The sequence below is a fragment of the Talpa occidentalis genome, unplaced genomic scaffold, assembly GCF_014898055.3.
Source record: "Talpa occidentalis isolate TD23 unplaced genomic scaffold, MPIMG_talOcc4v2.1 talOcc4.2, whole genome shotgun sequence".
Classification (NCBI taxonomy): domain Eukaryota; kingdom Metazoa; phylum Chordata; class Mammalia; order Eulipotyphla; family Talpidae; genus Talpa; species Talpa occidentalis.
In genome coordinates, this window is record NW_023602073.1 from 47,594,413 (window position 1) to 47,608,880 (window position 14,468).

General features: G+C 47.9%; 1 protein-coding gene and 1 pseudogene across 1 annotated transcript; both read right to left on the reverse strand.

Moving 5' to 3' along the window:
- Positions 1–546: 546 nt before the first annotated feature.
- LOC119251341 (lathosterol oxidase-like) lies at positions 547–1,402 on the reverse strand (annotated as a pseudogene).
- Positions 1,403–6,928: 5,526 nt separating this feature from the next.
- LOC119251342 (patr class I histocompatibility antigen, A-108 alpha chain-like) lies at positions 6,929–8,642 on the reverse strand. The gene is made up of 3 exons (XM_054698127.1): positions 8,454–8,642; positions 7,833–8,144; positions 6,929–6,942 (listed from the first exon to the last, which is right to left on the reverse strand). The coding sequence occupies exons 1-3, from the start codon at positions 8,512–8,514 to the stop codon at positions 6,929–6,931; spliced, it is 387 nt and encodes a 128-aa protein (XP_054554102.1). The 5' UTR covers positions 8,515–8,642.
- Positions 8,643–14,468: the final 5,826 nt, after the last annotated feature.

Here is a 14,468-nt window from a genome sequence, read left to right on the forward strand (position 1 = left end):
CTCCGAGACGCATGTGTTTTCACATGCCTTAGGGACTCAGGTCAAGGCCCTTCTGCTCACTGCGCAGGATCTCTCCATTTTGTTATTCTCAGACTGTGGAGATGTAGAAGCCCGACTCCACACAGGTCACTTTCCAGGCTCTCAACACCAAGTCCTGTCACTCAGAGGTTTTCCTCTGAGACGCATGTGTTTTCACATGCCTTAGGGACTCGGGTCAAGACCCTTTTGCTCACTACGCAGGGTAGCCGCCTCCAACATTTTTCTATCATTAAAAATATTTAATAATTGGCCTCCCTGGTGGTACAGGAGGTTGAGCACAGCGCTATGAAGCTGTCCACAGCTTCTGCAGTGTGGGTTCAATCCTGGCCAGCCAGGGAGATACCCACATGGTGCAGCAGACCTCTCCTGTCTTCCTGCTGCTCCCCTCAGCAGTGTATTTCAGTAAGTCTGCCTGTTCATTCCCCACTCTGTCTGTGGTGAATCCTCTTATCCTCCCGCACATCTGGCCTGTACCCCTGTTCTTGTATGCAGGAATAAATAAATCTTTAAAAATATATTTAATAATTGGGCAATAATCTGCTCAGATTTTGTAAACTCTCCATTGAATAATTTCTTATTTTTTACAACTTTCTGCTGGCTTCTGTGCTTTTTTCTGTCACCTTCTTCCCTTCAAAGGAGGAAGGGTTATTGAATGAGCCTCCAACTCTACCCCGCAATGTAAAATATTGTCCACAGTTTTAGTTAGAGAATAGGCAATGGTCTGTATGATGAGCTGAGTCATTAATAAATGGCCTTAAGATTTGAGGAGACAGAAATCATTGTCATGAATGGAAATTGTGCAGACATTGACAGAGATGTACAGCCTAAATAAACCAGCTGATGTAATGGAAAGATTAAAGGTAGAGATGATAAGGTAGACTCTGAAGAAAACCATCCACAGGGTGAAAACCATGACTTTCTGGTGAAGAAGGGATCTTCCAGAGATGAGGTTCATGGATTCGCTTATTTGTAAGTCTATGGTGAAGGCCTCTGTGAATCCAGTAGATCAGCATGTTGAGAAAGAGGAAGGACCATACAGGAACAGTGAGTTGAATCCAGCTGTTTGGAAACTCTCCTATGTTGTCATATAATTTGCTGCATCCTCTCAGCTCCACAGAAACAGTGAGATGGTGGGAATACTTAATCCATGATAATGACCTAACAGTAAACATGATTCTCAGTAGACTTGATTCTATAAATATTGTGGGTGGTTCATTAGGGAATGACTATAGACAAAATAACAGCTCATTGTCACAAAGAAGAAATAAAGGATAAAAGCACCAAGATTTTTTATAACCAGGAGAATGATAGTTTGTTGGAAGATGTCATACTCTGGCCCTGTGGTTCGATATAGAAATGGTATAAAAAATAATTATCAGCAGCGAGTACAAGATTCATCTTAGCTCCAGCAAATAGGGGAGGCTGGAGGATCCAGGGGTGGTGTAGGTGCAACAAGACACAATGGGGGACTCAGTCAGTGGGAGTCAGGCTTTGTCATCAAATGAGTCTGATGCCAAACTACAGAGGGTCCGTCCACCATCCAGCACTGCCGGGCCAGGAAGCCTGGGCTGGTCTGCAGCCCTGGTCAGCAATAGGTGGAACCTGAGGGGTTCAAGGGTTAGTTTTTAAGTTTGTTAGACTTCTCTATACCATAGATGAGTGACATAGTTGTCTTTCTCCTTTGGACTTATTTCAATTAGCTCCATCCATGTTGCCCAGATGGCATGAGTTTGTTTTTCTGTTAAGTAGTATTCTATTATCTGCATACCACTTCTTGAATTCTCATCTGCTTTCAGGCATTTTGGTTGTTTCCATAGCTTGGATATAGTAATTAGTGCTGCAGTGATCATGGATGTGCAAGGTGTCCTTCACAGTAGTGTATTTGTGTTCTGTGGGTAGATACATAGGAGTGGGGACTGCTGAGTCCTATGGCAGATAATCTTTTAATCTTCTATGAAATCTCAATACTGTTTTATATACATATATCATTTTTGTACAATGTCTGGGTTGTATGCTTTCTCCTCAGGTGTATTTCCCATAAAATTCCCAGCACCAATTCACCCATGAACCATCACCATAGTCCCTTTGCTCTTCTCCCCTGTTTTGATTCTTCTACCTTCCCTCCCTTGCAAAATGTCTCTGATTTATAGTTTTCTGCTAATTTTGGCATGTGCTGATTTTTTTGATTGCTGAATAGTATTTCATTGTGTGTATACCACATCCTCTGGAGCCAGTTACCTATTTTTGAGCATTTGGGTTGTTTCCACATCTTACCTATCATAAATAGTACTGAAATAAACATAGGGGACAGATATCCTTTTGAATTAATGCTTTTGTATCCTTTGGGTAGATTCCTAGGAGTGGAATTTCTGGGTCATATGGCAGCTCCATTTTAGTAGTTTGAGGAAACTCCACACAGTTTTCCATAATGGTTGGACTAGTTTATTTTCCCACCGGCCGTGTAGGAGAGTTCCTTTTTCTCCACATCCTTGTGAACATTTGTTGTTGCCTGTTTTTTTAATATTTTATTTTATTTTATATATATAGATTTAAAAATTTATTTATTCATTTTACACAAGAACCGTGGTACAGGCCAGATCCGTTGGAGGGTGAGAGGATTCACCAGACACAGAGAGGGGAACAGAACAGGCAGACTGACAAAATACACTGCTGACGGAAGCAGCAGTGCGACAGGAGAGGTCTGCTGCACCATGTGGGATCCTCACCAGTCAGGATCGAACCTGAGCTGCAGAGGCAGCAGACAGCTTCACAGCACGGTGCTCAACCGCCTGCACCACCAGGGAAGGCCCTAATTTATATATATTTTACATCATTTTTTCATTTTTTCACAATGTATGCATTTTCATCTTGGTTATATTCCCCATGCAATTCCCATCCCCCTTATGTTTCCTGTTTTCTTAACATGTGCCATTTGCATTTCCTCTTTGGAGAAGACTTTTTAGCTCTTCTTCCCATTTTTTGACTGGATTGTTTATTTTTGTTGAGTCCTGTGAGCTCTTTGTAGATCTTTGTGATCAGTCTCTTACCAGTTGTACTGTGTGCAAAAATTTTCACCCAATCAAAAGGGTCTCTTTGTTTTAGTTAATATCTCTTTTGCTGTGCAAAAGGTTTTAGTTTGATGTAATCCCAGCTGTTTATCTTTTCCTTCACTTTCTTTGCTTTTGGGGTTTTGTCTTTAAAGATGTTATGGATATTTATATCATGTAGTGTTTCGCCTATATTTTCTTCTGTATATTTTATGGTTTCAGGTCTTATGTTGAATTATTTTATCAATTTTCAGTTGGTTTTTGGGCATGGTGTGAGGTAATAGTCTAGCTTCATATTTTGCATGTAGCAGTTCAGTTTTCCCAGCACTATTTATCGAACTGAACAAACTGTCCTTATTCCATTGCCTATAATTTGCTCCTTTGTCAAAGATTAGTTGTCCATAAATATGTGGGTTTATTTCTGGGTTTTCTATTCAATGCCATTGGTCTGTGTGTTTGTTTTTGTTCTAGTATCATAGTGTTTTAATTATTATGGCTTTAGAGTACAGTTTGAAGTCTGGGAGTGTGATGCCTCCATTCTCCTCCTCTTAGTCAGGAGAGCTTTGGCTATTTGCGGAAAACTTGATACTGTTTCCATCAAAACCCAACCAGTCTACATTCCCATAAACAATGTAGGACTGTTCCCTATTCTCCATGTCTTTGCCAGCACTTGTTACTGTCTGGCCTTTCTGATATAGGCCATTCTCACAGACATGAAGTGGTTTTGTTACGGCAATTTTCCCAGAGAAATCAGATGGCACTCAGAGAGGTGGAGAGAGATTTAATGTCACACCAGCCAGCTCAGTGAGATCACTCCTCAAAGGGCTGAGCACCCAAGAACAAGAATGGCAAGGCTTTATGCAGTTTGTATGAGGAAACTTGCTATCCCATCCATCACAGCATACGCATTCTTCATTGTTCAGGAAGGGGGTTCAAGGAAGTCACGGTTACCACCACAGACAAGCAGTGCAGCACACCCAGCAACTTCTTCGCTTCAGCAAGCAGCAGAATCAAAGTGGTAGAATCCCCCAAGCAGCAGCCTTGGGAAGCTTTCTGTTTCATTTTCCCCCTTTTGATACCCCTACTATGTGCTAGGGAGTATCAAGGTCTGGACTCAAAGCAAGCAGCAGGAAAGGAGCCTAAGGGCGCATATTGTCTAGTTAACATTTGGAGTTTAGTAGCCTCCAAACAGAACTGGATAAACCGTGTGGCCAGATTAAAAGACACAGCCCAAGGGCAAGAATGGAGACCAGTGCACCAAGGACAGGCGTGAGCCAAGGCACAGTGTGGTGTTGCTGTCCCACCAAGAGAAACAAGGGAAGCAGCCAACACTGGGTCCAACCCAGCAGCCCATAAGCATTCCTCCTGTGATGCTCCCCGAGCTTCCGCCGTGCGCAGGCCAACCCGCTTCCAGGCTGTGGTTGGAGCAGGGCTGCAGCAGGTCACGGTGTTTGGTCGGAGTCTCTCCGCAGGGTCAGTCTGACCTGGTGTGCAGGGTCTGGGCAGGCCATCCACTGTGCCGACGTCTCACGCGAGCTGGCGTATCTGGGGAGTGTTGTTCCCTCGGAATAACACCTGCAACTTTGACAGCAGTAGGGTGGTAAGGATGACAGTACAGGGCCCCACCCAGACAGGTTTGAGTGGCTCTTTTTCCAGTCCTTTACCCAGACTCGGTCCCCAGGTTTGTGGGGATGAGCTCGGTATGCCAGACGAGCAGGGCCCTCTGGATGACAGTTTCATGAATCTTGTGTAGGACATTACTAAGGAGCTGCAGCTGCCAATTTAGTCCCAATTGGCCAGTGTGTCTGAGGTCTCCCCTCACCACAGACACAACAGGGGAGGCTGGCCAAACAAAATCTCAGAGGGGGTGTAGCCACAGGCACCTGGAGTGCACTGAATTCTGAGCAGCACTAAGGGGAGAAGGTCCAACCAGGACAAACCTGTGTCTTGGCAAAATTTTCCCAGAGTCGTTTTAATGGTTCAGGTGACACGCTCTACTGTGCCTGAACTCTGTGGCCGATAGGTGGGAAGATTCCATGTAATGCAAAGTAAGCGAGTCAGGTGACTGGTGATTTCAGCAGGAAAGGCTGGGCCAGTATCACTGCCAATGGTCAAGGGGACCCTGTATCTAGGAATTATTTCTCTTACAAGAGCTTTGCGGACTTCTCGGGCCTTCTCCGATCTGGAGGGGATGCCTCTCCCCACCCAGAGAAGGTAAAGATCAGAATAAGTAAATATTTGTAGCTTCTGCAAGGCTTGATTTTTGTGAAGTCCTTAAAAGGGGAGGAACCCGTGCGCTGTACACAAATCTGGCACCTGAAGAAGCAAACAGAAGGAACAAGTTTATCTGCCTGGCAGGAGCCATCACTCCTCTGGTGTTTTCGCTTTTATTTTTTTTTTTATTTGATACTTTATTTATTTTTTAATTATTATTTTAAAATTATTTATTTTTTACATCATTGTTCATTTTTAAACAATATTTGCTTCCCCACCCCCTCAGGTGTAGTCCCCATAGAGTTTCCTTCACCAATGCACCCGTGCACCATCACCTCACTCCCCTGTGCTCTTCCCTCCCTCCCTCTGATCCCTCTCCCTCCTCCTCCCCTGCAGGATGTCTCTGCTTTATAATTGTATGTTTTTCTTTTGTTGTGTTTTGTATTGTTATTATATTTTTACACTGAGGTCTCATTTGCTTCCCCTACATTCCTGCTATAAGTGAAACCATCCGATATTTTTCTTTTCCTTCTGGCTTATTTCACTGAGCATAATTCCTTCTACCTCCATCCACATTGCTGCAAATGGCATGAGTTTATCTTTTTTGATCGCTGAGAAATATTAAAATGGCACATATTAAAAATCTGGCAACAACAAATGTTGGCGAGGATGTGGTAAAAAACGACCTCTCCTACATTGTTAGTGTGAGTGCAAACTGGTCCAACCTTTATGGAAAACTGTGTGGAGCTTCCTCAGTCTACTAAAAATGGAACTTCCATATGACCCAGCAATTCCACTCCTAGGGATCTACCCAAAAGACATAGAAACATTGATTCAAAAGAACACCTGTACCCCAAGAGTGAGTGTTTGCAATCAGCTCCAGACTGGGCAACACATGTGTGTGGATCATATTCCCTAGTAACCAGGAAGGGCAAGTTCTCCCTGGGACATGAAAGCCCCCAGTGGATAAGATCCCACTCCTTTCCTTATCTGAGCATTTCTTCGTCCACATCACAGCTGCAGCCACCACAGCTCCAGTGAGCACAGCTCCAAGGAGAACCAGGCCAGCAATGATGCCCCCGGTGGGGATGGACTGAGAAGGGGACACTGGAAGGGAAGGGAAGGGAAGACCCTGAGCCTCAGGTCTCCACCGGATGCACTAAAGGTCTCCACAAGGGCTCCTGATTCCTCTGAGCAGAAGCTCAGTGCCCACATCCCACTCCTTACTCCATCTCAGGAGGGGCTCCAAAAGCCCCTCATGCTGCACATGGCACATGTATCTCTACTCCTCTCCAGAAGGCACCACCACAGCCGCCCATTTCTGGAAGATTACATCCCCCCCAGGCCTGGTCTCCACCAGCTCTGTGTCCTGGGTCAGGTCCTCCCCATCTCGCTGCCAGGTTAGGGTGATGTCTGCAGGGTAGAAGCCCAGAGCCCAGCACTTCAGGGTGACCTCACGGTCAGAGGTGAGGTGGAGGGTCAGGTGTGTTTTGGGGGATCTGAGGAGAAGGGTCAAAAAATTCACACTTTGGGTTTTTCCTTCCTGGACACTGAGGCAGCCTCACTGACCATCCTCAGAATGGACATGACAATTGTTTGGAAGGAGGAAGCACAAAGCTCAGACCAGCCTAGTCTGGGGAATCTGGGATAATCAGGTGAGAGCCCAGGGTAGGAGGATGCAGGTCTCTAAGGAGAACACAGACTTTTGCTCCTGACCTGGTGGAGGGTGCATGACACAGAAAGGCAGGAGTCAGATCCAGAAATGTTCTCAGACCAAAAACAAGACCTTGAAAGAGAAACTCATGGTTCCCAGGATGGCTGCCAGGTCAAAAAGATCCAGGGAAGAGTTATTTCAGGATGGCTTCCCCTCCCTGGGGAGAGACTGGACTCCTTAACTGTCCAGAAAAGTGGTGTCTTCTGGGCGAGTCTCTCTAGCACAGAACATGTAACCCAGGGGGCTCCTCCCTCTCTGCCCAGAAAGCAGGTGCTGTTCTGCCCATTATTCCATTTTCCCTGTGGGGCGCCATGAGAGGGGAGGTCCCAGGCCTTGTGGCCCCTTTTACCTGCGCGCTGCAGCACCTCCTTCCCCAAAACCAGGAGTCTGTGGAGCCGCAGGAAGCACCTGCTCTGCACACTGTGCCTGACGCGCTCGGCCCTGCCCTGAGCCTCTCACGCGCGCTGGGTGATCTGAGCCACCGGGTCCGCGGGGGTCCAGGAGCGCAGGTCCTCGCTCAGGGAGATGAAATCCGCGCCGTCGTAGGCGAACTTTTCATACCCGCCGCGGAGACGCAGGTCTGGCCCCGCTTCACAGCCAAACATCCTCTGGAGGGTGTGAGACCCTGCGCCCCAACCAGTGGTCAGCCCTGAGGTCACCCACCCCTAAGTCACTCCACCCAATCACCCTGAATAACCCTAAACTGAAATGAAAGAACCGGCAGGACAGTCCCTTCCCGGGGGAGGGGCCAGGCAGATCCACCGGCCTCGAGGGATCAGTGGACCCTGAGACTCGGGACACCCCGGCCTTAGGGTGGGAATGGGGGTGACCTGACCCTGGCCCCGCTCCGCGAAGCTCACCGTCCTCGCTCTGGTTGTAGCGGCCGCGCAGGTCCCTCAGGAGCGCTTCGAACCACTGTGCGATGTTCCTTTGGTTCTGAGTCTCCTCGTCCAGGTCCTCCTGCCCCACCTGCCCCGCCCAGGGCGCCCGCGGCTCCACACTCTGGCCCGGGGAGTCGCTGTCGAACCCCCCGAACTGCGTGTCGTCCACGTAGCACACGGCGATGTAGCGGGGCTCCCCGGGGCCGAGCCAGGACATGGTGGTGTAGAAACACCTCAGGGAGTGGGAGCCTGGGGGCGGGAGGGGAGACCCGGGCTGACCCTCCTCTCAGCGTGGGCCCAGGGCCCAGGGAGATGGGCCTGGAGGGCAGAAAGGGGCAGGGCCGTGAGAGTGAAAAGGGGGGGGGCCAAGAAGGGCCCAGACTCAGGGGACCAGTGCACTCAGGGGAGGCGGGAGGGACAGAAGGGGCCAGAACACAACGGGCCTGAAGGGAAACAAGAGGTTGGGGGGAGATGAGCCTTTCCTGGGGTCCTGCACCCGCAGGGGGCTCCTTGCTCCTCCCTCCTGGAGCAACAGTGTCCAGCTGGACACGCACTCACCCGCCCGGGTCTCCATCAGGGCCAGGGGCCCCCAGACCAGCAGCAGGAGGGTGAGGGGCATCACGCCCCATCCAGGGGTCTGGGGAGAAGGAGTCCAGGAGGGTCCTTGGAGACTGTGTAACTGGAGCAGGATGATGCTGATTGTCTTCCCTGGACACCCCCAGGAGATGGGGAGAGAGAATGGGGGTGAGTGTGGGGTCATCAAGGCTGCATCACCCCAGAGAGCCTGTGGGAAGGAGACATGATGCTGTGACAGGGTGACATCCACAGAAAGGGGAGGCTCCAAATTCCCTTCCCCACCTTAGGGAGGAGTGGATTTGGGCTGGGAGAAACAGCAGCCTGGAGGAATGAAGAAGCTAGCAGTATTTTCAGATAATTGTGAATATCCATTTTGATACTGAATTAAAATTATACAGGTGGTGGTTTCTCAAAGGTTATTTGCAAAATGAAACCTGAATTAATATCAGGGAATATTTCCTATTCTGTGTCATTTCCATAGGCCTCTCTTGCATATTGGTTGGAACTCGTGCTAATGTGTGACTTTTTTAAGGTGATACATTATTTCACTAAGTTACATAGATTTCAGTGTTAATTACACTGGAATCAAATAATCAAAAAATATGTTTTAGTTTTAACCACAAATCCCAAAGAAAAGTTGGTACTGTACATTGTCAAGTAGTGATGCACTCAATTTTTCATAATTCTGGTTTGATCTGAGAGCTTATATTTTATCAGGCAAAATTACTGTCATTTTTCAGTTGTTGATTTCCTTCAAGAGACAGACATTCATTTTGAGGAAAGTGTCTGCTAATTAACCAAATATAAATTACCTTAGTTTTTGTCATTCATTCCTCAGGTAAGATTGGTGTTGCCCACAAATCAAAAGAGTCTCATTCATCTCATACAAATATTTTCCTTGGGACACAGTGCTTGGGGATGCCACAGAAGTGCTCTGTGTGTCCTTCCAGGTCAGCACACCAGATATTTTAAAATGTGGAGTTGAGATGATGCAATAATGAAGATAACTTTTAATGCTTTTCCCAGGACATTTTCTAGTGAAACTGGCTTTGATTTTTGTTTCTGCAGGTGAGTGCTGGTGAAGAATTACTGCTTCTGAAATTGGTCCTATAATCTCCACTCTTACAAAGCTTATTTCTGTTAATAACCCTAATTTTGGGTAAGACCACCAATTTTCATACCAGGTAGTTATAGAAGTGGCAAATGTTTAAGATGAACCCCTGATGAACCTCAGATAGAAATAATTCACATGCACAGAAATTCACTTATAAAATTTTACCTCAGCAAATGCCAAAATAGTGAAAAGACAAATGGTGTCTATGTGATGTTTTGAAAATAGTTTTACCTCATGGATCCCATGAAACGTTCTGGGTGACTTCAAGGGCTCCACAGACCACACTTTGAGAAATGCTTTTCTCAGGAAACCAGGGAGCATCTCCCAAGTGTTCTCTGCCTTTGCTTCCTCTTCTCTTCCCAGCATCCCTCTCCCTGGCTGGCTCCTGCCCCACCCCCCAAGCTGCCTCCCCTGCAGATACAATGGGGAGCAGAGAGAGGCCCCTGGAGACATGGAGCTTGCACTGTCAGGAGAGATGGACACTGAGCAAAGGTGACAAAGACACATGTAAACCCGACCTGAGTCCTGTGCTGGGGAAGGAGTGGGTTTGTTGAGAAAGCAGAGAAGCAGGAGCCCTAACAGGACCCAACCACTGTTGTCAATAGTATCAAAAGATGAAAAAAAAAAAAAAAAGCAAATTAAAAACAAATTAAGCATAAGGAAAACAGATTTTATATCATCCCATAACTATCATTTCTACCCCTGACACACGTGCTCTTGCCCCATAGAACCAGCCTGTCCCCTCTGCCCTCAGCCCCCCTCCACAGCCTGCGCCAGGACCCAACCACACTGAGGAGACCTGTAGCCTAATCTACAGCCTGGTCCTGGCCCCATCCTCACCCTCAACTGCTCTTCCCCTCATTTATTATGTGCTGAAGGACAGGCCTCCCCAAGATGTTCAGAAGGGTGTCCCCAAGACAGACCACTTTGACATGTGAATTATTTCCATCTGAGGTTCATCAGGGGTTCATCTTAAGAAATGTTTACCACTTCTAGAACTACCTGGTATGAAAATGGGTGGTCTTACCCAAAATTAGGGTTATTACCAGAAACGAGCATTGTACCTGAGAAACCAACCTATATGTCAGGGCAAACATAATTGTAGAACATTCGGTCTTCATCATATGAGCAACCCTGTCCTTGCCATGTGACCCCATCCTCTCTCCTGGAGGTCCCAGACCCCATCTCACTCCTTAGCTCAGGAGACACAACCCTGTATCTGGCATGGGTGTCAGACACTGGTTTAGATGTAGATTCCCTCTGCAATTATAGGTAAACTTGGGTTATTTTCTTGCACTGAAAAAAAGAAAAAAGAAAAAAAGGTTTTATAAAATTTCATGTGCTTGGAATATGAGTTCTTCAAAATTAGAGATTTAATCACAGAAATGAATAAATCAGTAGATGAACTGGAATATTAAAGTCTCACTCCCACTAAATAATGTTAATGGAAAAGAAATGACAAGCAGAGAGAAGACCTACAAGAAACTGAGAATATCGACCAGGAGATTCCAACTAGTTAATAGTACAAGTGTCTAAAAAATGGAGAGTGGAAATGATGAAAAAAATTCAAGAAAATCGCTGAGCACTCACAGATAAAATGTGCACGCTGAATGTCCTACCCGGGTTCCTCCTACAGTGGATGAGCAGCCCCACAGCATGACCCACCCCAGGAACTTTCAGAAAGAGGCTGGAGAAGGATAGACCTTGGGGCCCTCAAGAGACAACTCAGGCCTGGAGGCCAGAAGACCCTGGAGCCAGGCCTTTCCTGTCCTCAGGGGAATCCAGCCCAGACCTCATGTCAGGTCCAGGTGAGGGAGGTGCTGGGGGCACAGACATTCACTTCAGCTGTTTGTTCGTAGTCTCAGGGGTGACTTTCCACGTCCCTCCTCTAGTGGGCAAAGGACACGAGTAGGCAAAGGGGAGACAAAGATTATGGACACAGAGAACAGGACACAGGAAAATCAACCACAGGGGAGCGGGGACAGAAGAGAGGCCAAGGGTGAGGTGAGGGATCCAGGCCTTCAGCCCTGGCCAGGTGAGCAGGCCCCAGACCCCCGGAGGCAGGACTGAGGCTGTGGGACAGGGGTCTGCCCAGGATGAAGTGGGCAGAATAGCTGTGATATGTCCATGGAGATTCTGACCCTGGGGAGGGTTTGGGTATGATTAAGATTAAGCAAAACAGGAACTAAGGTCATGAGGGAAAAAGATAATTATAACTCAAGAGAAGAAAAGCAACCTGGTCGACTCACTGCTCAGCTGTGACTGGCTCACAAGGTCATAACAGTACAAACCCTGGATCCTGGTGTGTACCTCAACAACCTGGCAGAGGGGCCTCCTTGCCACCCAGCCAGCTCTCAAGGCCTGGTCAAGAGGCCTGGGAGGTGTGGGCAGGGACTTCTCCAAGATCCTGATTGAAGATTTCAATGTGAAGTAGAACAAGAGGCCCCAGGAAGGCTATGGGGAAGAAAGTGACTGGTCACTCTGAGAAGGAAGCCACAGTTGTATCCAAAAGAGAAAACACAAAAAGGAAGCAAGTCACCAGGCCCTTTAGAACAGACCCCACATGCTCTGTGGTGCCCCAGCCCTGAAACAGGAACCATCTCTTCTGAAAAAAACACAACGACTCTGGGGAAGGACATTAAAAATGTTCGACAGAACACATCTCAACTGATGCTGGTGTTGGTAGAAATGGACCAGGCCATCCCTACCAGTGTCTACTCAGATGCTGGCCACCTTGTTCCTGGTGTTCCCAAATATCCAAATGCATGGCTAGCCACACATTTGATTTCTCAATTCAGTGAGATTTTTATTTTTTGCTTCTGACTTATGAGGTCATAGTGATGCAAACCCTGGATCCTGGTGTGTATTTCAGCAACTTGCCAGAGGGGCCTCAGGGGGCAAATGCCTGTGCTGTGGATCTGAGGGGTCACCTCCAAGGCCTCCTTACCACTCAGCCAGCTCTCAAGGCCTGGACAAGACGCATGGGCGGTGTAGACAGGGACTTCTCCAAGGTCCTGGCTGAAAGATTCCATGTGAAAGAGCAGAGAGCAGGTGACCATCAGGGGCCCTAGAAAGGCTGCTGGGAAGACAGTGACAAGCCATTCTGGGGAGGAGGCTGTAGCTGCTCACCCCAGAGCTGAAGCACCAAGAGGAAGCAAGTCACCAGGCCCTTTAGATCATGTCCCCATGCTCTGTGGTGCCCCAGCCCTGACACAGGAGACAAGTTTTCTGAAACAGCATAATTCAGGGTAAGGAGGACATTAAAAAATTCTAACAGGACACATCTCAATCGATGCAGGTGTCAGTAGAGACAGACCAGGCCAAGTGCAGAGAGCAGCTGCTACAGAACCTCCAAGAAACAGACGCATGAGCATGTCGGCAGCTGACACTGAGGAGACACTGAAAACTCAGACAGAGCCATGATTTCTGCCAGACTAAGAGGTACGTAGAACAACTTAGTGGTGGTCTCCATCCTCCAGGCAACTCAGGAAAATGGGTGCACTCAAAGGCTTTGTAAGACAGGCTGGAGGCCTTGACCTGCCCTCAGAGTGTGGCCACACTAGTGGGAACTTGGATTACTGTGTGCTTCAGCTGTTCTGTGTCTTTGCCTTGATTATTCTTTGCTTTGACTATTCTGTGCCTCTCAGTGTGCAGAAACAGGGAAAGTCTGAGATAAGGAACCTCTCAGGGCAAAAGTCCTGGTATGAGCATCTATACATGCTGGAAACAGTGTGTGGAGAAACAGTAACAGGTGTGATGGTGAGAGCAGCATAAACACTGAGACTTTCCTTGTTTCTCCCTATTTCCCAGCCATGGCTGGGCCAGCTGGTGACGCGTCCCCCACACACTTGTGCATTCCCCATGTGCCTGCTGCTGCTTTGATCTTTTCTGTTTTCTCTTTAGTTCTAAATAAAAACGAGACTGCCCTTGGAGCTGGGCTCTGCCTTCGTGGTGTAGTTCCTCTCAGCTTCTCATTGTTCTGCACATGGACTCTCAGTAATCCTTTTTCATCCTACAGCCACACGTCATAAGGAGACAATTGATGCCCCATGTGGGGAACCCGGACTGACCTAAGGGAAGCCCCTCAAGGGGGAAGGATGTCCGACTGCATACCTGCAGGGAACATGGGCAGCAAAGGGCTATCGCATCTTGGAAGCCTGAGGGGAGGCCAAGTTAGGTATTTCACCTGGAGGTTTACTTTCTTTTCTCTGCTTGTTTAATTGAGTTTTGCTTTTGCTTTTGCTTTTAAACTATGGGGAAGGCACTTACAAGTGAAGAGAAACAGAATAAATTACAATTACAGAGTCTTTTAAAAGCAGGAGGAGACACAGGGCAGAGCAACATGGCGGCGAGGAAACGCTGTGAGTAAGATCTCCCATTAAAAAAAGTTAATAGGGAGGAAAAGCGGCAGGTCCCAGTGAGAACTGGGACACGGAAGATAAACGGACGACTCCAACAAACTGCCCGAAGAAGAAAGTCACCATAAAAGAGGACTAGAAGGGAGGAAAGCGCAGAACCCTGCTCCCCTCCCCCACCCACAGAGTCGGCACTCTCCGACCAACAGAGAGGGGGAAAAAAACAAACTAAAACGACCAACAAGAACAAACTACACATCAAGCGGGAATGGGAGTGGAAAGGAACTATTTCAGCCACCACACCCCGTGAACTGGAGCTGTGGAGAACCCTGCAGGATTCGCCGCAGCGGTGAGCGAACGGCTCCGGGCGCCATTAGAGAACAACAGAGACTCTGGAGACCTGCACACAGCCCCGGGCCGGCCGGTAAGCTTGCGGAAGAGCAGCGCGCTTGAAAAGCAGACACGGATCGGATCGTGGCTGCCCAGGTCCCCGCGCCTGCGACCTAGGCTTGCGGGGAGACGCGCGGG